At 35.6% G+C, this 24,959-nt stretch overlaps 1 protein-coding gene across 8 annotated transcripts in view; it reads right to left on the reverse strand.

Annotated features, from left to right (window-relative positions):
• Nucleotides 1–24,959, reverse strand: part of KANSL1L (KAT8 regulatory NSL complex subunit 1 like) — a 134,153-nt gene that overhangs the window by 64,923 nt on the left and 44,271 nt on the right. For all 8 annotated transcript variants that reach the window (XM_069578220.1, XM_069578228.1, XM_069578227.1 and 5 more), the window contains exons 3-5: nt 11,221–11,362; nt 3,055–3,252; nt 1,292–1,413 (exon numbers count right to left, since the gene is read on the reverse strand). In XM_069578220.1, coding sequence (XP_069434321.1) covers nt 1,292–1,413; nt 3,055–3,252; nt 11,221–11,362 — 462 coding nt within the window. The remainder of the gene's footprint in view (nt 1–1,291; nt 1,414–3,054; nt 3,253–11,220; nt 11,363–24,959) is intronic.

The following is a 24,959-nucleotide window of genomic DNA, read 5'->3' on the forward strand; positions in this document are numbered from 1 at the left end:
ACATTAAGATGAAAATTAGTACACACATATACACACACACGACACCCAAATAAGTATAATAGCAAAAGGCCTACTTAGGTAAACAAAATATAGTCTAAAATTGATTTAGCCCCAAATCACAATTTGATGGTGCTTAGTGGCTCAACTTGTACTTATGACTTTTTTAATGAGGAAACGTCCTCATAAATGAAGATATTATAATCTTCTATTACAACATATTAGAATCTTTACTTTTAAGAGAATCATCAGTGATATAAGGATTGAATATAAAGTCAACAAAAATAAAAGTAAAACCAACAGAATCACTGTTTCCATAATAGAATAATGTAAAAATGACCCTGTACAAACAAAACTGTGAAAGTATTAAAAATTACTTTCAAAACAACAAATTAGAAATAAAAATAACAGCATTTTTAAGACTTAGTTTACATCTACCAGTCTCATTAAGAATCTGATAGCTACTTAGCATAATTTTCACTGTGGTATAAATTTTCCTTTCTTGTTATTTTTAATTTAATAATAAATCATATATAATTATTAATATAAATATTTCCAGTACTAAATTACACTTAATTCTTTATTGTACTTAAGGCAAAGAAGCCCACATTACAATTTTATTTCAAAAAAATTAGATTCACAAAATAATATTCTAGTAGCTTTTTAATTCTAATTTATCTTTAAAATGAAAGCTTAAAAGAGAAAAGTAAGCAAAATAAAGGAAATGCATGCTGTTCCCAAAAGAGGATTCATAGTATCTGTATTTTTTGCTAACATGACATAATAAATTGCTAAGGACTGTAGGAATTACTATATTAACTACATTTAGTAAAAAATTTATCTTACAAAAGCTGAGCTACAGAATGACTCATTTACAAAATGAGTAAAACTTAAGCTCCATTTTATGGATGGTATCTACAATCAGTCTTCCATGCCCAAACTATATATAGGATCTTTTACTAAAATGAATTGCAACAGCAGTATGGAGCTGAAGACTATACAATGTACAAAATGGAAGGCATATTAAATATGGCAATACTTCTGAAGCAAATGATATCACTGTTTTTCTTTTTAAGAAACATTACAAAACTTCCCGGAAAGATTTCTTCCTCATTCTCAGGTTTATAGTTCCCTTAGTTATAAAAGTTCGATGTTATCTAAAAATGTATCCATGGTTTATTGACTGTACTCTAATAATGCTTAAGAAGAAAAAAGAAGTTACAATGCTTAAAAGATCAAAACAAAATAAAAGCAAAGCCAAACTGAGAAGTAAAACTAGCCCACTGACACCTACCTCCTGGAAATGCCATTAGCCAGACATTTATGGCTACACGATTTAGAAGAGAGGGGTGATGATGTAGGGGACAAGTTGAGAGGGGCAATCAAACTGTTGATGATTTCAGTCAACTGTGCACTCTGCAAGAAAATAGTAAACCTTTTATTGTTGCTAACAAGAAATATGGTTAAATCTCAGACCTTTAGTGCCTATTAAAGTTTAACCTCTCATGAAACAAGTAAACAAGTAAATGTTTGTTTTAGTACATAGTTTACTCTATAAAGACAATTTATACCATTACTAATTTTCCCATTTATTATAAATAAATCTACATTTTTAAGTACTCCTCTTTTTCCATATCTGTTTTTGCTCAGTTCCTTTGTCTAATCATCCTATCCTCTAAAACACTGAAATTCAGCTGATACCATCTATAAAATGTTTCCTTTGAGGTAGCCAAATTAATAATAACAAACTCATAGCTATGATTTATTAAGTGCCAACTATATGCCAGGCACTATATTAGGCACTAAACATAGAATATTGCTAATCTTTACAACTAACCTGCAAAGTAGATAATATTAAAACTACTGATACTACTATTATTAAAATCAATTACAGATGAGGAAGCTGAAGAAAAGATAGATTAAGCAGCTTAATCAAGGATTATAAAATTGGTGTGATGTCGAGCTAGGACAACATGGTGCTCTGTGACAACCTACATGGAACGGGATGCGACGGGTGAGAAAGAGGTTCAAGAGAAAGGGGAGATATATATATATAAACACACACACACACACACACTTACGGCTGAGTCATGTTGTATGACAGAAATCAACACAATATTATAAAGCAATTATCCTCAAATTAAAAATAAATTTAAAAGGAAAACAAATGGAGCTAGAATTCAAGCTTAGGCTTCCTTCTCAAATTTTTTTCTAATTTGAATATACCAGTTTTTTCAGATACCCAAATTTTCATTCACTCTTATCCCAAATTTACATGTAACCTATTTGTAATATATCATAAATATTAATATTCTCAAAACAATCACATATAACAATTATAATATGCATATGCCGTATCAATGGAAACAGTACATTTCTACAAAAGAATGACACCTTTTTCATTACACATGTAATCTACTATAGTTCATTAAGAAAAAAGGGAAAGTATGAAGAGGTTTCAAAAATGAAAAGACAATAACCTGTAATAATATTTCACAGAGAAAACCACTGCTAATTATCTTGGTATATATCCATCTCCCAAGACAAAATTTTTTATTTTGAATATTTATGAGTTATTCATAAGAGGATTTAAATACCAGAAAAAGTTTTGGAATCAAAATAATTTATCAAAGATCTATTAAGACTATTTCCACAATCACTTTTTAATGAAATAATCCATATTCCGATGTTATCTTTCACTAAAACCTTCTATCAATAAGTCAATCAAATACCCCACTCAGATCTATTAAGCAGTACCCCAGTTCTTTCTCCAAGAAAAAAGTTTAATGATGAGCAATTTTGTTAGAAAACAAGATTTTCCAACCCTAGTATAATGAGTTATCACCCTATAGCTATGTGCCAACGCTTAACATATTATATTTAAATAACTTTAATTATATCACTATTAGACTAGATATACTAAATATTTTAATTGTACTTAATGTCAAATGACCAACTACAATAACCAATGTCTTAAGAAACTGATATTCTTAAGAAACATATTTAAGTAGAACAGTTTACAAAATCCATTCAAAGTCCACTCATACTTCACATTACCTGTTTTTCTATATTGCGAAGAAGTAGTGTAGGGCTACTTGGTGACATTTCAAAATCTTGTTCTGGTAAAGGATCTTGACTCTCTTGAGGAATCTGGGGAGTCCCAGAAGTGTTTAAGGAAGCTGGTTGGTCTGCAAATTGTACTTGCTTTTTCAGTATGTCTTTTGGAAGTCGACATTCTTCTAGGATCACTATCCCCTAGACAAACAGCAATTAAAAAGAGTCTGCAATGAAAACAAACTGATTGCTGGAAGAACTTTTATGTTACAGTGCACATGAACCATGCTTTTTATTATTCCCTGGAAATCAGAAAATAGACAGTTGGAAGTACTAGTTTGTTTTTTTTTTTTTTTTGGAAGTGTTAACATTTTAAAAATTATTTTATTTATTTTAATTGGAGGCTAATTACTTTACAATATTGTAGTGGTTTTGCCATACATTGACATGAATCAGCCATGGGTGTACATGTGTCCCCCATCCTGAACCCCACCTGCACCTCCCTCCCCGTCCCATCCCTCAGGGCTGTCCCAGTGCACCAGCTTTGAGTGCCCTGTTTCATGCATCAAACTTAGACGGAAGTACTAGTTTAACTTTGTAAAAAAGTCACTGATCTAAACTAAAATAACATGTATATGTTTGATGGATTAGCCTTGTAAAGTACTGTCATAAATTATATACAAGCAATTGCCTTTCTTACTGGTTTTAGTTACTAGCATTAAAAGCATGATATATTCAGAATAAAGAAAAAGTTGGAAGGAATGATGCTGAAGTTCCAATACTTTGGCCACCTGATACAAAGAGCCAACTCATTGGAAAAGACCTTGATGCTGGAAAAGATCTTAATGCTGGGAAAGACTTTGATGCTGGGAAAGATGGAGGGCAGGAGGAGAAGGTGACAACAGAGGATGAGACAGTGGATGGCATTACCGACTCAGTAGACATGAGTTTGAGCAAACTCCAGGAGATAGTGAAGGACAGGGAAACCTGGAGTGCTGCAGTCCATGGGGTCGCAGAGTTGGACAAGACTGAGTGACTGGACAACAACAAATTTCATAAATTATCAAACAAACATCCAAACAATAATCTAACTTTATATTAACTCCTTTCAGAGCATTCTAAAGAACCCCAAAACTGTTGTGGCCAGCCAGCAACCATGGATAGGACTGTACTATTGAGAAAAAGTACTCTCTAAACTAATCAAGTTCTCTTTGCTTACAGAGTAGACTGATTAATAATATAGACACAAATTTTCAACTTTAAGGGGTATTGTCTGAAATGTAAGTAACTGGAGAAATGAGTAGGGATCTAGCTGCCTCTGTACTCCCCGCCTACCATTCATACACACACATACTACTCAACTGGCTTGCTGAATTTTTTCCCCCATTCTCTATCTTCTTCACTCCAACTGTCCTTATCCTGGGTCCCTTAGAAGTAATAAAGAAATGAGACAAAGGGGAAGAAGGAGTGCACAAGTGTCATTTGAATCGTTTCATAGTTCTCATCATAGTATTTCTTCCCTTCCTATCCTTTTTATTACACTTGCCCCTGCAAATAATACATATTATTATGAAACATTTAAGTGTGTGTGTGTATAGTGTGTATGTGTATATTACTATTTTTCTGGCAAAATATCAATAAGTTCCTATAGGCTAGTTGCAGAGGTATTAAATGCCTAATATGGCTAAAATATTATATTCTTGAAATGAAAACAGACTAAAACAATAATACAAGTGTATAGCATTTCAAGATGGGATAAATTAAATTGCCATGGGCTAGCTTATATCATGTATAAGTGCTATACATAGGGTGGAAACTACTTATAGATTTGTTATATATCAGTAATCTTAGTTTACACTATAGTTGAGAGAATATATCACTTTAGAATTAACATATTCAGATACTGTATTAAGTATCCATTTTAGTATTTTACAGTAATATATTACAAATGATGCTTAGTAAAAGTAACATTTATTAAACTATACTTTAACAGCACTAGTAACTTTTATAAAGATAAAACTTTATAATCCAACTGTTGATCCTACTTCAATGACTTTTTATAGAATGCACAAATATGGCTCTCTAGAAATCTCAAGAAATGTATTTAAAAGTAGCTTCTGTTTTACTTGATATCTTATTAATTAAATTAGATTTGACAGACATAGTATCATCAACCTCAAAAGTTCTTGAAAGTATCTGAAATATCTACCCAAAATTTGTACAAATCTCTACCAGGTTTTTCACAAGTACCTGTATACAAAAGAAATGTAAGTTTTTACTATATTATTTATAATTTAATTTGTTTTTATTACAGTTTATCTTATGGGCCAGGCTGCTGTGAATTACCATGATTTTATTATCCCTACTTACAATATTGTTTCTAGGAAAAAACTGATTCTGAATTTCAGAAGTCCAATTTCCAAACCTTTAAAATACTACCTTTTTATAAGCAGAATGCCTGCTATTGTTAATTCAATTAAGAAAAACATTTTAAAAATTCAGCAAGGGAATCACTCATAGCCAACTTCATAACCCATTTTGTTCTCTTAAACTGTTGCCCTGGACAAAACTCTCACAACATAAGAATGGCCCACAATTTTTCTCTGCCATAGCCAAGAACAGAGAAGAAAGTAAAGAAGATTAAATCCTCTGGAGATATTGCAGAGATAAGTTTCTGTTCTTAAAAATCAGGAAAAGAATATATGTGTTGGGCTACCATGATGGTTACTTTACAATGTTTGCTAATCTGAATTTCTTTTTTTAAATCAGGAAAATAGTCTAATGATAGATAAGGTAAATAAAAACACAACATTTCTTTAGAAGGATAAATTGGGTTAACTGAGACAAGTGAAAACTCTAGCATAAGATGAAAGCAAATCAGTTGCTCAAAGATGACAATCATTCCTGATAATAACACTAGAGAGATCCCCACTTCCACTCCCAGATTCCTCATTAGAGATGACATAATGTGAAAATATAAACAATTGCCTCAGTGTAACAGGAGGGAAGCGGGCAGGGCACAATCTTCAAAAGAACGACACACCCATAGGACAAGACAAAAATTGGTTAGAACCAACCAGGTCAAAGATGGTAGAATATTTGACTTCCAGTGGAGCTTGGGCCTCTTACATGCTCATGGTAATACATTAGCATGCTAAATGACACACCCACCAGTGCCATGACAGTTCTGAGGTGAACCATAAAAGGTCAAAAAGTGGGCATAGTGCAATTCCTAGAAATCTCCACCCCTTTTCCCTAAATAGTTGGACTAATCCTCCCACGTCCTAGCCTATGAAATTACCCAGCCCATAAACACTAACCACATCACATTTCAGGGCCTCTCACCTTCTGAGACAGCCCATACTCCGTCTGTAGAGTGTGTTTCTCTCTAAATAAATCCACTTCTTACCTATCACTTTGTCTCTCACTAAATTCTTTCTGCGATGAGACATCAAGAACCTGAGTGTCATTAAGTCCTGAGATCAGGTGTGATCTCAATTTAAAGACGGTGGGTTCAATTCCCAGTCTGGGTTCTGGCTAGGTTTTCATCCTGGCCTGTGGGTTCAAGTTCCATCTGAGATGCATGGTTTCATCAGTGACATTTTATATAAAGTCATCAAAACTAACTTTAACCAAAAACTTAGATGAAAAAATTTTAAATAAAATAAAACTAATTTTAAGCAAAAACTTAAATGAAAATTTTAAAAATAAAATACACAATTTAAGATGTGGAAGACCCTATTATAGGATAACAGAAGAAATCTATAAGAGAAGTTATTTAATATAATTTAGCCAGTTTCTCCAACTAAGAAAAATTATTTTAAAAAAATTAAAGTGAAAAGAAGCTACTGTCTAAGCAAAAGCTGGAGCAGAGAATATGAGAAATACTGAAGCTGTCATGTTTTGACAAAATTGTTGCTAGAACAAGGAAGGGATGTTGCTAATACTCTTCTAAAAACTGAAGCAAAATTTACACCATCTGGACTGTGTCAAAGAATGGGCAATGACACACTCTAGGTCATCTGTCCCTTACTTTACCCTATGAAAACACTGTGTGTTTCCTGACCAGAGATACACAGTAACACTTATTTCAAAAAGCTATTTATAAGGTAGGACATGGAAGCAACCTAGATATCCACTTGCAGATGAATAAATAAGGGAGTTATAGTACATACACACAATGGAATATTACTCAGCTGTAAAAAGGAACACATTTGAGTCAGTTCTAACGAGGTGGATGAAACTGGAGCCTATCATAAAGAGTAAAGTCAGTCAGAAAAATAAAGACAAATACTGTAATATTAACACATATATATGGAATTTAGAAAGATGGTAATGATGATCCCACATGTAGGGCAGCAAAGACACAGATGTAAAGAACAGACTTTTGGACTCAGTGGGAGGAGGTGAGAGTGGGATGATTTGAGAGAATATTAAAACAAGTACATCACCATATGTAAAGTAGATGATGAGCGCCAAGTTCCATGCAAGAAGCAGGGCACGCAAAGCCGGTGATCTGGGATAACCCAGAGGGACAGGGTGGGTAGGGAGGTGGGAGGGGGGTTCAGGATGGGGGGACATATCTATGCCCATGGCCAATTCATGTTGATGTATATGGCAAAAGCCATCACAATATTGTAAAGTAATTATCCTCCAATTAAAATAAATTAATTTAAAAAATAAAAATGCTATTTATAAGAGCATCTCAATTTCTTTCCCTTCTCCTTATCTCTAACTGAGAAGGGTTTTTTCCCCTTTCAATATACAATAAGTAAAAAGTTCTGCTTCATTCACAATGCATTAAACCACTCTTCTCAATTTTTGAACTACAATAATTCAAGAAGATATAAGAGCAAAAAGTTGTTTTGCCTATTCAATATAATAGTTAATGAATCAACTAACCTGCACATAAATAAGCAATTAAATATCTTGATTAACTTCTAAGAAAGATAAGGTGAAACTACCAAAGTAAAGAAATATGTATTTTGATGGCATAATTATAATGACATTTTCTATAAAATAAACATAATCTGACTCTTATGGGAACAAAGGGCCAGACACACATCTAGCTTGAACCAAGAAAAAATTTAAAGCCATATAAAAGCCATATTATTGCTGGGAAGATTTATTACCTTAAAATACTTGACTACAAATAGATATATATATATATATATATATATATTATATAAATATATAACCAAAATTCAAAAAATGTTTAAACAAGTATAAAGCACTGCTTAGAACACAGAATATTAAAATAACCTTCCTCAAGTCAAAGCAAAATGAACCAGACTGTCTAGATTCAGATATAAAAAACTTAGTTATCAATTCAACTAGGAATAATTTCCTTGGAAATTTCCAAATTGCTTTAAACTTGATTTGTTCTTAGAACTCTACTGGCTATAAAAAACACTTGTGACATCTTTCGGAGAAAATGATCAAAGAAGAGAACTTTTTTGGTGATCTTGAAAGGATTGGGAGATAGCCACAATTAAGGCCCAGCTGAAGATGGTTAAAAATGAGAAACAAACTGAACAGGACTTGCATCAAGAAATTATTCCTGAACACAGCTGCGTCAAATTCAACAGACAGAATGGGTAAGCCTAAGGTTTTAAGTCTATGCTTCTATCCACCTTCCTACAAACATCACCACCAAATTTTACAAAGTATTAAACAATATTCATGACTTGCCTAGCTTCTTCTCCCATCCCTGAACAACTCATACTTTCTGCTTTTTTGAATACAATACTAATTTGTCATTCCTAAAACAGATCATGCTGTTATATGCCTTCAATTCTTTTTTTTAATATTAATTTATTTATTTTAATTGGAAGCTAATTACTTTACAACACTGTGGTGGTTTTTGCCATGCATTGACATGAATCAGCCATGGGCGTACATGTGTCCCCCCGTCCTGAACCCCCCCCCACCTCCCTCCCCATCCCATCCTTCTGGGTTGTCCCAGTGCACTGGCTTTGAGTGCCCTGCTTTATGCATCGAACTTTGACTGGTGGTCTATTTCACATATGGTAATATACATGTTTCAATGCTATTCTCTCAAATCATCCTACTCTCGCCTTCTCTCTCAGAGTCCAAAAGTCTGTTCTTTATATCTGTGTCTCTTTTGCTGTCTCACATATAGGGTCATTGTTACGATCTTTTAAATTTCATATATGTTAATATACTGTATCGGTGTTTTTCTTTCTAACTTACTTCATTCTGTATAATAGGCTCCAGTTTCATCCACCTCATTAGAACTGACTCAAATGTGTTCTTTTTAACAGCTGAGTAATACTCCATTGTGTATATGTACCACAACCTTCTTATCCATTTGTCTGCCGATGGACAAATTTAGGTTGTTTCCATGTCCTTGCTATTCTAAACAGTGCTGCGATGAACATTGGGGTACACATGTCTCTCTCAATTCTGGTTTCCTCAGTGTGTATGCCCAGCAGTGGGATTGCTGGGTCATATGGCAGTTTTATTTTCAGTTTTTTAATGCCTTCAATTCTTTACGAAACTCCTTTTTCAGTTCCATAGGTTCATTAAGCAAATTACTATTTATCTTCCAAAGTCATACTAAAGCATCACCCATTTACTGATGTTTCCTCTGATCTGCACACCCTTAAAGACAGAGTTAAGCACTCTCTCTATGCCACACCTAAATCCCATGGATGGAGGAGCCTGGTGGGCTGTAGTCCTTGGGGTCACTAGGAGTCGGACACGACTGAGCGACTTCACTTTCACTTTTCACTTTTATGCATTGGAGAAGGAAATGGCAACCCACTCCAGTGTTCTTGCTTGGAGAATCCCAGGGACGGCGGAGCCTGGTGGGCTGCTGTCTATGGGGTCGCACAAGGTTAGACACGACTGAAGCAACTTAGCAGCAGCAGCAGCAGCAGCATATCTTATTAAAACTACATATCATTCCACATATTGTATTATATTGAAATCAACTATATTTTACATGCTCTATCTCTCCTACCAGAATATAAACTCACGATAGAATTTAATACTCAATAATCGTTATTGATGTGCAGACCCTAGGTGGGATTAACTATATGGTTTGAGGACTCTATTTCCTTCCCTTCTCAGCTTTTTTTGTTTCAGACCAGCCAGCATCAACCTTACAATATTATCTCCATTATGTCCAGTTTCACTATGTAGAATATGGTTTCTCACAAAACTTGTATGTGTTTTTAGATTCCACATACAAGTGATTAATAATAAAGTATTTGTCTTTCTCTGTCTGGCTTACTTCACTTCATATGATAATCTCTATGTCTATCCTTGTTGCTGCAAATTGCGTTATTTCATTATTATTCGTTAAAACAACACAAATAAACTCATATACAAAACAGAAATAGACCCACAGATATAGATAAACTTATGGCTACCAAAGGGGAAAGGGGGAGGGATAATTCAGTTTGGGATTAACATATACACACTACTATACATAAAATAGTTAATCAACAAGGACATATGTATAGCACAGGGAACTACATGAAATATTTTGTAATAAGCTATAAGGAAAAAGGATCTGAAAAAAATAAATGTATATGTATGTATAACTGATACACTTTGTTGTACAGCTGAAACTACACAACATTGTTAATCAACTACACACCAATATAAAATGCAAATTTTAAAGAATATGTTGGAATCAGTAGCATGGGGAAAGGGAATTGGATCAGGAAGGACTATACAGATATTCCAGCTGTAAAGTAATGCTTTATTATTCTAAAAACTACACCCAAACTAGTAAAAATTTTATATTTGATAAATTTGGGGGTGAGTACACAGGTATTCATTAAATTGCTTTCTAGAACTTTTTTATGCATTTATAATTTTTCTTGAAACAAAAAATTCTAAAGAGATTTCAGTAAGATACACTCAGAATTTCACACAAGTTAAAATAAATGCCAACAAAGTCAGGCTTATAAAAAATGTGTATCATCTGCATTAACTGGAATCCAGTAAAGAAATTCTTTAACTGCTTGATATGATAAAATGATTGTGATAAATTCTAAAAATAGTTTCAACTTATAGAATATATCAAATCTTAAAACATTACATTTTTATAAAGCCTAGTAACAATTATTTTCTGTGGAGGGATGAGAAGAAACTAAAACCAGTATTTTTTTTTTTTAACAGAAGAACACACAATACCTTGGAGGCACGAATCTGCCTGTGAACATCTGTTAGTTGTTGGATTTTGTATTCTAGCTCTGAAATCTGGGCTTGAAGCCATGTCCATCGGCTGCCAACTCTTGCTCTGTCTACAAGCCACTTCCATTCAGTACTACAGTTACTGTGAACAAGACAAACACAGCTAGTTAAAGCACAAAGACAGTTAGGTTTCCACACAGATTGCTTAATAACTTCCTTGACTCTTGTCATACAATCCCAAATTTCTTTACAAAGCATCTAATTACATTAAAGAATGGTACATCAATTTTTCAAATATTTTATTTCCTTATCTTTTTATCCCATAAACACCTGTTTTCATTCAATATTGTGTACCTAGTAGGATAATCTCCTTGTTATTTAATATTTTATTAATGGTCAAGGGCTGAAACAGAAGTAGATCAGCAAAGGAAAAGAAACAAAAATGTCAGTACTAACACCATGCAAAAACTGTTACGTGAGCCTTTTATATGTAAGCAGGTATCAAGTATAGGACAAGTCATTTGAACTGTACTAGATCTAAATCCATGTAACAAACCACACAGTACTCAATTTTACTATATGTAATTTTCATTTGCTAAAATAGGAATATTTTTAAATGCCAAAAATTATCAAAAACAGGAACACTGCTACATACAAATATATAAATCTTTATTTTAATTAAGATAAAGTTTGTTAAAAACTTCATTCCTAGGAGTCACAGTTCAGAAATGACAAAAAATTTATATCAAGTCTTTCTTTCATGAATATTTGAAAATGAGATTTGAATCTTATCTCCTTTATCTTTTGGCAAAAGCACTGCTCTAATCCACAGTTTGTGAGATTACAAATTAATTACTTTATGAAAATATTTTAACCATTCCAACTAGAAAACAATCACAGTTCAGGGTGGGGAGCAGAGACAGGGTTTTGTGTATTTTGGATAATTAATTAGGAGCTTCATCTTGCCAAGGAAGAAACTGAAGACAGTATAACAGAAGAAATTGAAACTACAACTGAAGGGCGATAACTACTTAATGGCAAATCACAAACTTCATGAAAAACATGTCTAAAAATTGCATTTATTGTCAAAACCCATTGAAGGCACAACACTGAAAGTGAACCCTATTGTAAACTACGGACTTTGAGCGATAAGGATGTGTCAGTGTAAGTTCATAGATTGTTATACAAACACTACCTTTATGCAGTATGTCGACAGTAAGGGAAGCCATATCTGTGTAGGGACAGGGGATATATGGGAACTCTGTATTTTCAACTCAATTTTGCTATAAACCTAAAACTTCTCTAAAGATTAAACTTTATTAATTTTTATACATATAACCATAGAAAAAATCTTCCATATAAACTTTAGCCAGGGAAAACATTTAAGAGATCATTTCTTGTCAAAGACACAGAATTATTATAACTCTACTACATAGAATTCATTTATTATAACATTTTTATTATACCAGTGTTCTCAAAATGCTTTTTTTTTTCCAGACTCTAATATTGTATATAATGTGACTGCAGAGACTGACATATAAATTAGGACTTCTTTTGGTATTACCCGTTTATAGTTACTACTGTGATTCTGCAAATGTGATACTTTTAAATCACATTTTCACAACTATAGGCAAACTAAAAATGCCTTTTCAAAATAAATATTATCTATGAATACTGTAATAATACTAACTGCCATTCATGAAAGAAGTGAAAAAGGCAAGGACCGTATCATGCAGTAGTCACACAGGTGAGAGTAAAGCGCTGGATTTTATGCCAAAAGGAAGTTATTCACAAGATAGTAATACAACTTTTTTTCTGAGCACTCAAGCCGCTAGGTAGATAATGTACTGGGATAAGAGAATAAAAAAGGAAACCAATTAGGACACCATTTATAAAAACATTTATAATAATCTAAATGAGGTCAGATAATGTGATCTCTAAATATTTCATGTGCTGTCCTACATATCCCAGCCTTCACTGCCGTTAGGTTGGAGCCATGTCACTAGTTCTGACCAACAGACTGAACAAAAGGGATATAGTTAGTCCCAGTCCACCTGATCACCTAGAGCTATACAGTGCAGATATGACAGCTACAAGATGGAAGAGGGTCATAGCTCACACCACATGGGACTTTATGTAAGCCACTGTAAACTTTTGCTGTGCTAAATTACTGAGATTAGAAGGTTAATTTGTTACTCCAGGGCTTATTCTGACTAAAACACAGAATAAAATATGAAAATGACCTGGACTGGAAATGAGGTGAGAGATAAAGACGAAATGAAGACTAGAGGATGGATTCAAGATTTAAGTGCTGCACTCAATATGCCAGCAAATTTGTAAAACTCAGCAGTGGCCACAGGACTGGAAAAGGTCAGTTTTCATTCCAATCCCAAAGAAAGGCAATGCAAAAGAATGCTCAAACTACTGCACAATTGCACTCTCACATGCTAGTAAAGTAATGCTCAAAATTCTCCAAGCCAGGCTTCAGCAATACGTGAACTGTGAACTCCCTGAAGTCCAAGCTGGTATTAGAAAAGGCAAAGAAAGAAACCAGAGATCAAATTGCCAACATCCGCTGGATCATGGAAAAAGCAAGAGAGTTCCAGAAAAACATCTATTTCTGCTTTATTGACTATGCCAAAGCCTTTGACTGTGTGGATCACAATAAACTGTGGAAAATTCTGAAAGAGATGGGAATACCAGACCACCTGACCTGCCTCTTGAGAAATCTGTATGCAAGTCAGGAAGCAACAGTTACAACTGGACATGCAACAACAGACTGGTTCCAAATAGGGAAAGAAGTACATCAAGGGCTGTATATTGTCACCCTGCTTATTTAACTTATATGCAAAGCACATCATGAGAAACGCTGGACTGGAAGAAACACAAGCTGGAATCAAGATTGCCAGGAGAAATATCAATAACCTCAGACATGCAGATGACACCACCCTTATGGCAGAAAGTGAAGAGGAACTAAAAAGCCTCTTCATGAAAGTGAAAGTGGAGAGTGAGTAAGTTGGCTTAAAGCTCAACATTCAGAAAACGAAGATCATGGCATCTGGTCCCATCACTTCATGGGAAATAGATGGGGAAATAGTGGAAACAGTGGCTGACTTTATTTTGGGGGGCTCCAAAATCACTGCAGATGGTGACTGCAGCCATGAAATTAAAAGACGCTTACTCCTTGGAAGAAAAGTTATGACCAACCTAGATAACATTCTAAAGCAGAGATAGTACTTTGCCGACTAAAGTCCGTCTAGTCAAGGCTATGGTTTTTCCTGTGGTCATGTATGGATGTGAGAGTTGGACTGTGAAGAAGGCTGAGCACCGAAGAATTGATGCTTTTGAACTGTGGTATTGGAGAAGACTCTTGAGAGTGCCTGGACTGCAAGGAGATCCAACCAGTCCATTCTGAAGGAGATCAACCCTGGGATTTCTTTGGAAGGAATGATGCTGACGCTGAAACTCCAGTACTTTGGCCACCTCACGCGAAGAGTTGACTTGCTGGAAAAGACTGTGATGCTGGGAGGGATTGGGGGCAGGAGGAGAAGGGGATGACCGAGGATGAGATGGCTGGATGACATCACTGACTCGATGGACTTGAGTCTGAGTGAACTCTGGGAGTTGGTGATGGACAGGGAGGTCTGGCGTACTGCAATTCATGGGGTTGCAAAGAGTCAGACACGACTGAGTGACTGAACTGACTGAACTGAACTGAGGTCTTGAAGAAGTATGATGAAGTAAGCATGGGGAAATCAAAGATGATCTTAAGCATTCTTTCATTAAATTTTACTCCGGTCAGAAAATTTTCCTATAAAATGCAACTTTGTTTGGTAATCAAACTGATTTTTAGCTCATGGAAAAATAGAGAAAAATAAAAATTTATGGAGTTGATGTTAGCCCATGTGGTGGTGACCATAGTTGCTAAGTCGTATCCGACCCTTGCGACCCCATGGACTGTAGCCTGCCAGGCTCCTCTGTCCATGGGATTCTCCAGGCAAGAATACTGAAGTGGGTTGCCCTTCCCTTCTCTAGAGGATCTTCCTGACCCAGGGATCGAACCCAGGTCTCCTGCACTGCAGGCAGATTCTTTACCGCCTGAGCTAGCAGGGAAGCTCTTCTGCTTCTGTTAGGTCCATACTATTTCTGTCCTTTATCATGGCCATCCTTGCATATGTTACCTTGATCTCTCCAATTTTCTTGACAAGATCTCTAGTCTTTCTTATTCTATCATTTTCCGCTATGTCTTGCACCGTTCACCTAAGAAGGCTTTCTTATCTCTCCCTGCTATTCTCCAGAACTCTGGTGGCTCAGAGGTTAAAGCATCTGCCTCCAATGCGGGAGACCCGGGTTCAATCCCTGGGTCGGGAAGATCCCCTGGAGAAGGAAATGGTAACCCACTCCAGTATTCTTGCCTGGAGAATCCCATGGATAGAGGAGCCTGGCAGGCTACAGTCCACGGGGTCACAAAGAGTTGGACACGACTGAGCGACTTAACTTCTGCATTTAGTTAGGTTTATCTTCCCCTTTCGTTTCTCTTCTTTTCTCAGCTATTTGTAAAACCTCCTCAGGCAACCACTTTGCCTTCTTGCATTTCTTTTTCTTTGGGATGGTTTTGGTCACTGCTTCCTATACAATGTTGCAAACCTCCATCCATAATTCTTCAGACACTTTATCTACCAGATCCTTTCCCTTGAATCTATTCATCACTTCCATTAGATAATTATATGGGGGATTTGATTTAGGTCATACCAGAATGGCCAAGTGGCTTTCCCTACTTTTTTTTCAATTTAAGCCTGAATTTTGCAATAAGGAGCTCATGATCTGAGTCACAGTCAGCTCCAGGTCTTATTTTTGCTGACTGTCTGGAGTTTCTCCATCTTCAGCTGCAAAGAATATAATCAATCTGATTTGGTATTGACCATCTGGTAATGTCCATGAGTAGAGTCATCTCTTGTGTTGTTGGAAGAGGGCGTCTGCTATGACCAGTGTGTTCTCTTGGGAAAATTCTGTTAAACTTGGCCCTGCTTCATTTTGGACTACAAGGCCAAATTGCCTACTTGACTTCCTACTTTTGCATTCCAACCCCCTCCAATGAAAAGGACATCTCTTTTTGGAGTTAGTTCTAGGAGGTCTTATAGGTCTTCATAGAACCATTCAACTTCAGCTTCTTTGGCATTAGTGGTTGGGGCATAGTGTTGGATTACTATGATGTTGAATGGTTTGCCTTGGAAACGAACCAAGATCATCCTGTCATTTTTGAGACTGCACCCAAGTACTGCTTTTCAGACTCTTATGTTGACTATGAGGGCTACCCCACTTCTTCTAGGGGATTCTTTCTTTGAACAAGGGATTCTGGCTTGGAAATAGGTCTAAAAAATAATTATGATTGTAAATATGTTACAGATAAGTATATGGCTATTTCAATCAAAGGAGATTAACACCTGTTGTACCTCAAAGACAAAACATGTTTTTGTAAACAATTTATATTACCAACGATGTAATGGCTTACATGGGATTCCCAGGTGGCAGAATCCATTTGGCAATGTAAGAGAAGCAGGTTTGATCCCTGAGTTGGGAAGGTCCCCTGGAGTAGGAAATGGCAAGTCACTCCAGTATTCCTGCCTGGAAAATTTCTTGGTCAGAAGACCCTGGTGGGCTACAGTCCATGGGGTCACAAAGACTCGGATTCGACTGAGCACACATACAATAGCTTATGTAACTTACAGTGTAACAAATCAGAACAAAGCTGAAGCAACAAGAAATAAAAAAGAATGTGAAGCATACCCAGCGTCTAGACTCCTCAGTTAGCATTCAGCTTGGCGTGTCAGACCACGAAGAATTCGACTCCCTACATCTCTCTGGAGTAGGCTGAACTGATCACAAACCACCACATGCATTCATCTTCACTGGAAATAGGAGGTCCTACTTCTAGTGACGATCAGGGCAAATACATCCATGAACAGACCTGGGCAGTTAGACTGGGCAGTCAGTCCTCAGGAAGGCAGTATAGGCCTTCAATCCTCATCTTTGCTTATTTGCAGTCACCATTTAAGTTACTGATGGAAATAAGTACAAGCTGATTAACCCAAGTCGTTTTGAGTACAGTACCTACAGGTACTAACTTCTGCTTAACATCAGGAATCTGTATCACTCTTTTGCTGTTTTTTTTTTTCTCTTTTTACATCACTGTTTTAACCCTGAAATAGTTTGTTCCTCAGAATAAGACAGAGCTTTCTCATATTACACTTTAAGTTACCAAGACTTAAAGAAAAACTTGTATAAATTAATCTTGCCTTTAACAGAGTCTGTTAGCTTAGTAATAAAAATGAGTTAACTATGATTTAAAAAAAATAAAGAAGATCTAACTGTAAAATAATTATAATTCCAAGAATAAAATACATAAAATTAGGCCAAACTTCTCTGCTGTCTGCACACCTAGAAGAACTTAGCCTTTCCTGGAATTTCATTCCTTTAGATGAAGGGATAGCAAACTTTCTTTAAAGAGAGAGACATGAAATATTTGTTTTATGGGCACATGGTCTGTTTAATAACTGCTCAACTCTGCTGTCATAGCATGAAAGCTGCCATAAATGAAAGGGTTTAACCATCTATCAATAAAACTTTGTCTCCAAAAATAGACAATAGGCCAGATTTGGTGCATGGGCTATAGTCTTCCAATCCCTGATATAGAACATGTTTTCATATGACTTTCCTTAATGAAATGTCTTTTAAAATCTTTTGTTCATATTTAATTAGCTATCTTATAAGACTATAAGCTATACATAAGTACATAAGGCTATACGCATTGTAAATACTTACAGCTCCCAATCTGTAGCTTGCCTTTCATTTTCCTAAAGGTGTCTTTTGAGCAGCAAAAGATTCTAATTTTGATGCAGCCTAATTTTTCAAATGTTCCTTTATGGAAAGTTCTTTTTTATGTCCTAGGAAATATTTGCTTAACACAAAGTCATAATGATTTACTCATGTTACTAAATTATCAAAGAGTTTTACAGCTTTAACTTCTAGATCTATAATCCAATTCAAGTCAAGCTCTGTGTATTGTATGAGGTATGGTCCAGATTCATTATTTTCTATAGGATATCTAGTTCCTGAATCATTTGTTGAAAAGATTCTTTAATCCTTTAACAGAAAAAAACCTATCCTAGAATAGATAAAAGACTACCCATATGAATACTATATGCTGTATATATACTTACATACACACAGAGAACCCTTAGGATATCTTTCCATCATTTACCTACATACCTACCTGCCTGTGTCAACACCATGACCCAGTATCACACTATCATTGTAGTTTAGTGTAATTCTTAAAATACAGTAAATTCTCCAACTTTGCTCTTTCCCAATATTGTTTTGACAATTCTAAATTTGAGAATCAGCCTGACAGTCTCTTTAAATAAATAACCAGCATTTTGAATAGGACTGCATTGCATCCATAGATCTATTAGTGGAGAATTAACATCTTAACAACACTGAATCTTCTGATCACGTATGAGGTATTATTTCTGTTTATTCAGATACTGGTCATTTCTCTCAGCTATGCTGCATACAGTTTTAAAATTTTATCTCTATGTATTTCACATTTATCAGCTGATTTGCTCAGTTGTGTCCGACTCTTTGCGACCCCATGGACTGTAGCACACCAGGCTTCCCTGTCCATCACCAAACTCCTGGAGCTTGCTCAAACTCATGTCCATCAAGTCGGTGATGCCATCCAACCATCTCATCCTCTGTCATCCCCTTATCCTCCTGCCTTCAATCTTTCCCAGAATCAGGTTCTTCTCCAATGAGTCAGTTCTTTGCATCAGGTGGCCAAAGTACTGGAGTTTCAGCTTCAGCATCAGTCCTTCCAATGAATATTCAGGACTGATTTCCCTTAGGATTGACTGGTATGATCTCCTTGCAGTCCAAGGGACTCTCAAGAGTCATCTCCAACACCACAGTTCAGAAGCATCAATTCTTTGGAGCTCAGCTTTCTTTATAGTCCAACTCTCCCACCCATACAAGACTACTGAAAAGTAGTCTTGTACTGGCAAAGTAACGTCTCTGCTTTTTAATATGCTGTCTAGGTTGGTCATAGCTTTTCTCCCAAAGATCAAGCATCTTTTAACTTCATGGCTGCAGTCACCATTGTTCATGCTTATGTAGCATTCATAAATTGTTTGGATGTCAGAATATAAAAATATAGTTGACTTTTGTATGGTGACCTGATATCCTTTGATGCTGTCAAATTCACCTAGAGGAGTTTTAGTACCTTCCTCATAAAGTCCTTAGGATTTTCTATGTATTACTATATTATGTCAACTGCAGATAGTTTTACTTTTAATCAGATTCCTTTTATTATTTTTATCTTACTGCACTGGTTATGAATTCCTGTATAATGTTAATTATAAGCTGTGTAAGTGGACATTCTTACCTTCATTCTAATCTTATAGAGAAAGCATTCAGTCTTTTATTACTAAATGTAATGTTAGCTACAGATGTTTTATAAATGCCCTTTATCAGACTGAAGAAGTTTCTGTCTATTCTGGGTCTGCTGTGAGTTTTTATCATGAATAGGTTTGAATTTTGTCAAATGCATCTGGTCAAGAGGGAGGCTTATGCCATAAACTTTACACTTTCCTTCTTTTCTAATGTAAGAATCTGTAACTTTAAATTTTTGTCTAAGTATTTCTTTAGTAATCCAACAGCTGTATCTTACAAAATGTGACATACTGTATTTTCATTATCATTCTGTTTAAAACATTTTACATATTCTCTTGTGATTTCTTTGATCCAAGCAATATTTGGAAATGTATAATTTAATTTTGATATATTTTAGACATACATATTTGCCATTTTCTATCACTTTCCTTTATGTAGACTGAGTCTTCACTCAGTATCATATTCATTCAACCTAAAGAACATTTTAAGATTTCTTATAATATAGGTATACTGACAGAAAATTTTCTTACTTTGCTTATTTGGAATGTTATTTTGCCTTTGTTTTTAAAAGCAATTTTAGGTTGAATTTTTTTTTATTTCTTTCAGCCCTTTAAATATATCATTCCATTGCTTTCCAGCTTGCTTATCTTCTGATGAGAAGTCGGCAATGATTTTTTTTTCTTTGCTTCCTTATGTTTTTTTTTTCTCCTCTTACTGCTTTTAAGATTTTCTCTACATCACTAGCACTTGGTGATTTGACTACAATACACCACAGTGTGGTTCTGTTTGTAATCCTACTTGTAACTTACTGAGATTCTTAGGTCTGCAGTTTTATGTCCTTTTAAGTCTTTGAGCATACTAACCATATTTTAGATATTTTAAAGTCTCTGCCAACTAATATCTGTCATTTCTGTGTCTTTTTCTATTGATTTTTCTTCTTCTTTGCACGTCCAGTAGTTCATTGTGTGTGTGTGTGTCTGTGTATGAATGTATGTAAGCAAATACACACACATTTATTATGGAAACTATGAATATAATATTGTTGAATTTATAGATTTTATGATTTTCCTTTTAAAGAGAAAATATTGTTCCAAGGGATTATTATTTACTGTTCAACTTCATTCTTTTCAGCTTTCTAGATTTGTTAGAGCAAGTATAGAGTAGCCATTAGTCACCAGGTCAAACTCAGCCTTACTCTTTGAGGTGTTACCAATCTGGGGCCTCTACTGAATGCTCCAGATGTTCAACAAAGTCTCTCCACTCCGCTTATTCAGAACTCAAACATCTCTCAACCTTGTAAGCACTTGAAATTTTTCAGATTACAATTTCCTAATAACTTTGTGGGTGCCCTTATGGAGTTTTACTTACACATGCACAGCTTAGTATTTAACAAAGGTCTCAAGAGGACTACATGAAGATTTATGATGCTCTTTCCTGAGTACTTAAGTCCATCTTCTTTAGTATTCTGATCTAATGATTCCAGCTATCTGAGCCTCTCCAATTCTAACCTTTATTTCAGTCAAGCAAGACCACTGTGCTCTATTTGGCTTTCCTTTCCCTGCACCAGATATTTAAAAATGCCTCTAGGCAGAAAACAAGGGCAATTAAAGGGCTCACCTCATCTGTTTCTTTTTTCTCAGGAATCACTGACTCTGACCTTTGCTGCTTTATAACAATTTTCTGAAAATAATGACTTTCATATATTTCTGTCTCATTTTCCCAGCTATTTACAGTCAAAGAGAACAAATAGTACCAGTAATGCCACTCCATTACGGCTAGAAATCAAAGAACTTTATTAATATGTGTTTGTGTGTGATCTCTCGAAAATGTTTCTATTTTGTTTCAAATATTTCATACTCAGAATTTCATTGCCTTTAAAAAAATAAAAACCAGGTACTTCCCTGGTGATCCAGTGGCTAAGACTCTAAGCTCCCAATGCAGGAGGCCCAGGTTCCTCCCCTGGTCAGGAAGCTAGATCCCATATGCTACAACTAAGATCCAGTGCAGCCAAATACAAAATAAGTGAATATTAAAACAAACAAGCAAAACTACAGTTGCAGGGTAAGACCAGAATCTTAACAACAACAAAAACCATTAAAATTGATTCCCAGGTTTCTTTAGGGGGTGTTCCTGGACTATTTCAAGAAAGCAGAGCTGTTTATCCACCATCTATCTACCTTTCAACTTTTCTATAAGACATAGTTATATTATGTTTGAGCTACTACAGTTTTAAGTCTCTTTCTTACAACTTAGCCTTTATGCTAAATGCTACAGAAATTCTTATGACCAAAAGAGTGATTATAAGATAAACCCAAAGCATGTATACTAACTGTATAACACGGTAGGGACAGAAAGCAGATAGGAAAGAGACAAAGGTTGATGATCCTTTTTTACTTCACTATACCATATACACTATCTTGGCAAAATATCATTTAAAAAGAGACCCAAGTGCCTAACAAGACAATAGTTCTAGTAAAAGCAGCCAGAAAAAGTCACAATGATGTAATGTAGTGACAGTTCCTTGGTGTTTTAATCCTCATAAACAAATCACTTTAGGCAAGAATTAGTTCATTTGCAAGAGAAAAAAAAAAGAATACAACTCTGCTTAGGGAGGCTCTCTCTGACTACAGACTACTTCTAACTTAATGAATAATCCAAGAATACAGGGCACCTTGAAGGAATAGAAAATCCAGTTGCTTTTCTGCTGCTAACAACAACAAAAACATGTATAACAACAACAAAAAACTGTATTCCAACAATCTCTCTTAAGAGTTCTAGCCACATAATGGAAGCCAGCCTAGGAGCAAAAAGTCAGATTAATCCCTAATCAAATGTACTGTTTCAGGTGGCCACAAGGTAGCAGTCATTAAGATGAGGGAGAGGTGGATGGTCTGAGGAAAATAACTAATCAACTAGTTTGTAGGCTAAGCAACTATGAGCAAGGGAGATTTTTGGTTTTGATATTTTTACATACAGCTGACTGGAGGCAAACAGAATTAAAAACTACATTTTTGAGGCAACTCTATTAGCAAAAAGACCCCACTAGTTACCATACTCTCCCCAGAAAGTCCAAATTTGCACTAATAGTACACAGGATGAGAATCCAGTGCAGCCTCCAATAAAGACACACTCTGTAACACCCATTTCAGATGGGTGTTCAGGCTTCCCAAGTGGCACCAGTGGTAAAGAACCTGCCTACCAATGCCAGAGACGCCAGAGATGTGAGTTTGATCCCTGGGTTGAGAAGATTCCCAGGAGAAGGAAATGGCAACCCACTCCAGTATTCTTGTCTGGAAATCCTGTAGACAGAGGAGCCTAGAGGGCTACAGAACATGGGGTCGCAAAGAGTCGAACACGACCGAGCTGCACACATACACACAGATACAGACACAAAGGATGATGGGTAAGGAATAATTCCCAAAAAGCAAAGTCCAGGGGCTGTGGAAAATAAAGGACAAAGGAGCTTCGCTCAGAAAGCAGAACTGGGATCCTATCAAGACCTTACTGTACTTCCAAAGTAAGAAGTCTTATTAGTTATTGTAAGAACCAGCAACTATCGTGTGTATCCTGTCCTTCCCTCTACCTAGTATTTACTGTAGCTTTCCTGTCCCTACTTCAACACACACACAAGAAACAAGAAGGCAAGAGGGTTAAGAAACTTGCTCATGGGCTTAGAGCTTACCACAAATAAGGAACAACATCTGGACCCAAAGGAGAGGACTTTACTCTACCTGCTGAATGTGGTTTTGAATCACAATCTTAATATATTGTACAATTCTGTCCAGAAATCTGGAAAAACTCAATTTGTCAATGATCTAAACAGATTTTTCAGTATTAGTTTTAAAGAATTCATACACTGGATTGGCATATTTAGTCTTGTTCTCCTACCATCTATCATCCCCTCCCCCAGTCAAAGAAAGGAAGAGAGAAAAATTAGAGAGGTTGAAGAATACTAACACATTCTATCAATACCACCCCCCCCTTTTCTTGTATGAAAAGAATTTTTAAAGTTAATAGTTTGTTAAATTGTCTTCTCTGTGCTTTAAAAATCCTTGCATAATGTCAAACATTAACAATTAGGGACATACAAATTAGTATATAGATTAACTAATTTTATTAGTTTTTAAACTAATAAAAACATATTTGCTAAAGAATAGTTTGAAGTCATGCATGTGATCAGTTCAATAAGCACTGTGTGTGTGTGTGTTTGCACACATGTACACACACATTTATATGTGTGCACAATTCTTTTGTATAGGAAGCCAGGACATGTTATAATGTTACCAAACTATACACTGCATAAAGGCCTGGATGAAAGGGCAAGCAGCCTGCCCATCAGAGGACCAAGACCCAGCTCCACCAAACGCAGGCCAGATATTAGCCTGGGACCAGCTGGACCTGGCTGCTGAGAGGGGAGTGCACTCCTTGGACACTGCACTGTTTCCCACAAAGGGACTCTTCTCCAAGGTCAAGATACATAACCAACCTACCACATACATAAAAACACAAATAGCAATTTACTCAAAATGAGGTGACAGAGGAAGATGTTTCAGATGAAGGAACAAGATCAAACCACAGGAGAACAAAGTAACATGGATACAGGCAATCTAACTGAGAAACAGTTAAGAGTAATGATCGTAAAGACGATCAAAGAAATTGGGAGGAGACTAGATGCACACAGCAAGAAATTATAAGTTGTTAACAAACAGAAAACAGAAAGAATGACTTAACAGAATGGAAGAATACAATAGTTGAAATGAAAAATACACTAGAAGGAATTGATACTAGACTAAATGAAACAGAACAGATCAGTGAGATGGTAGACAGAGCAGTGGAAATCACTGCCACCAAACAGAAACAAAAAAGAATGAGAAGAAATGAGGATGGTTTAAATGAACCCTGAGATAACACCAAGTGTGCTAATATTGTATTATGTAGGGCTCCTAGAAGGAAAAGTGAAAGAGAAAGGGCCCAAGAAGGTATTTTAAGAGATAACAGACATAAACCTTCTTTTAGCTTGGGGAAGGAAACAGTCATTCAAGTCCAGGAAGTGCAGAGTCCTATATAGGATTAACCCACAAAGGAATATACCATGACATATTTCATCAAAATGACAAAAATTACAGATATAGAGAGGTATTAAAAGCAACAAGGGAAAAGCAACAAATAATATGCAAGGGAACTCCCATAAGACTATCGGCTGATTTTTCAGAAGAAACTGCAGGCCAGAAGGGAGTGGCATAATATACTTAAAGTGATTAAAGAGAAAAAAACATACAACCAAGAATATT

The sequence above is a fragment of the Ovis canadensis genome, chromosome 2, assembly GCF_042477335.2.
Source record: "Ovis canadensis isolate MfBH-ARS-UI-01 breed Bighorn chromosome 2, ARS-UI_OviCan_v2, whole genome shotgun sequence".
Lineage (NCBI taxonomy): Eukaryota > Metazoa > Chordata > Mammalia > Artiodactyla > Bovidae > Ovis > Ovis canadensis.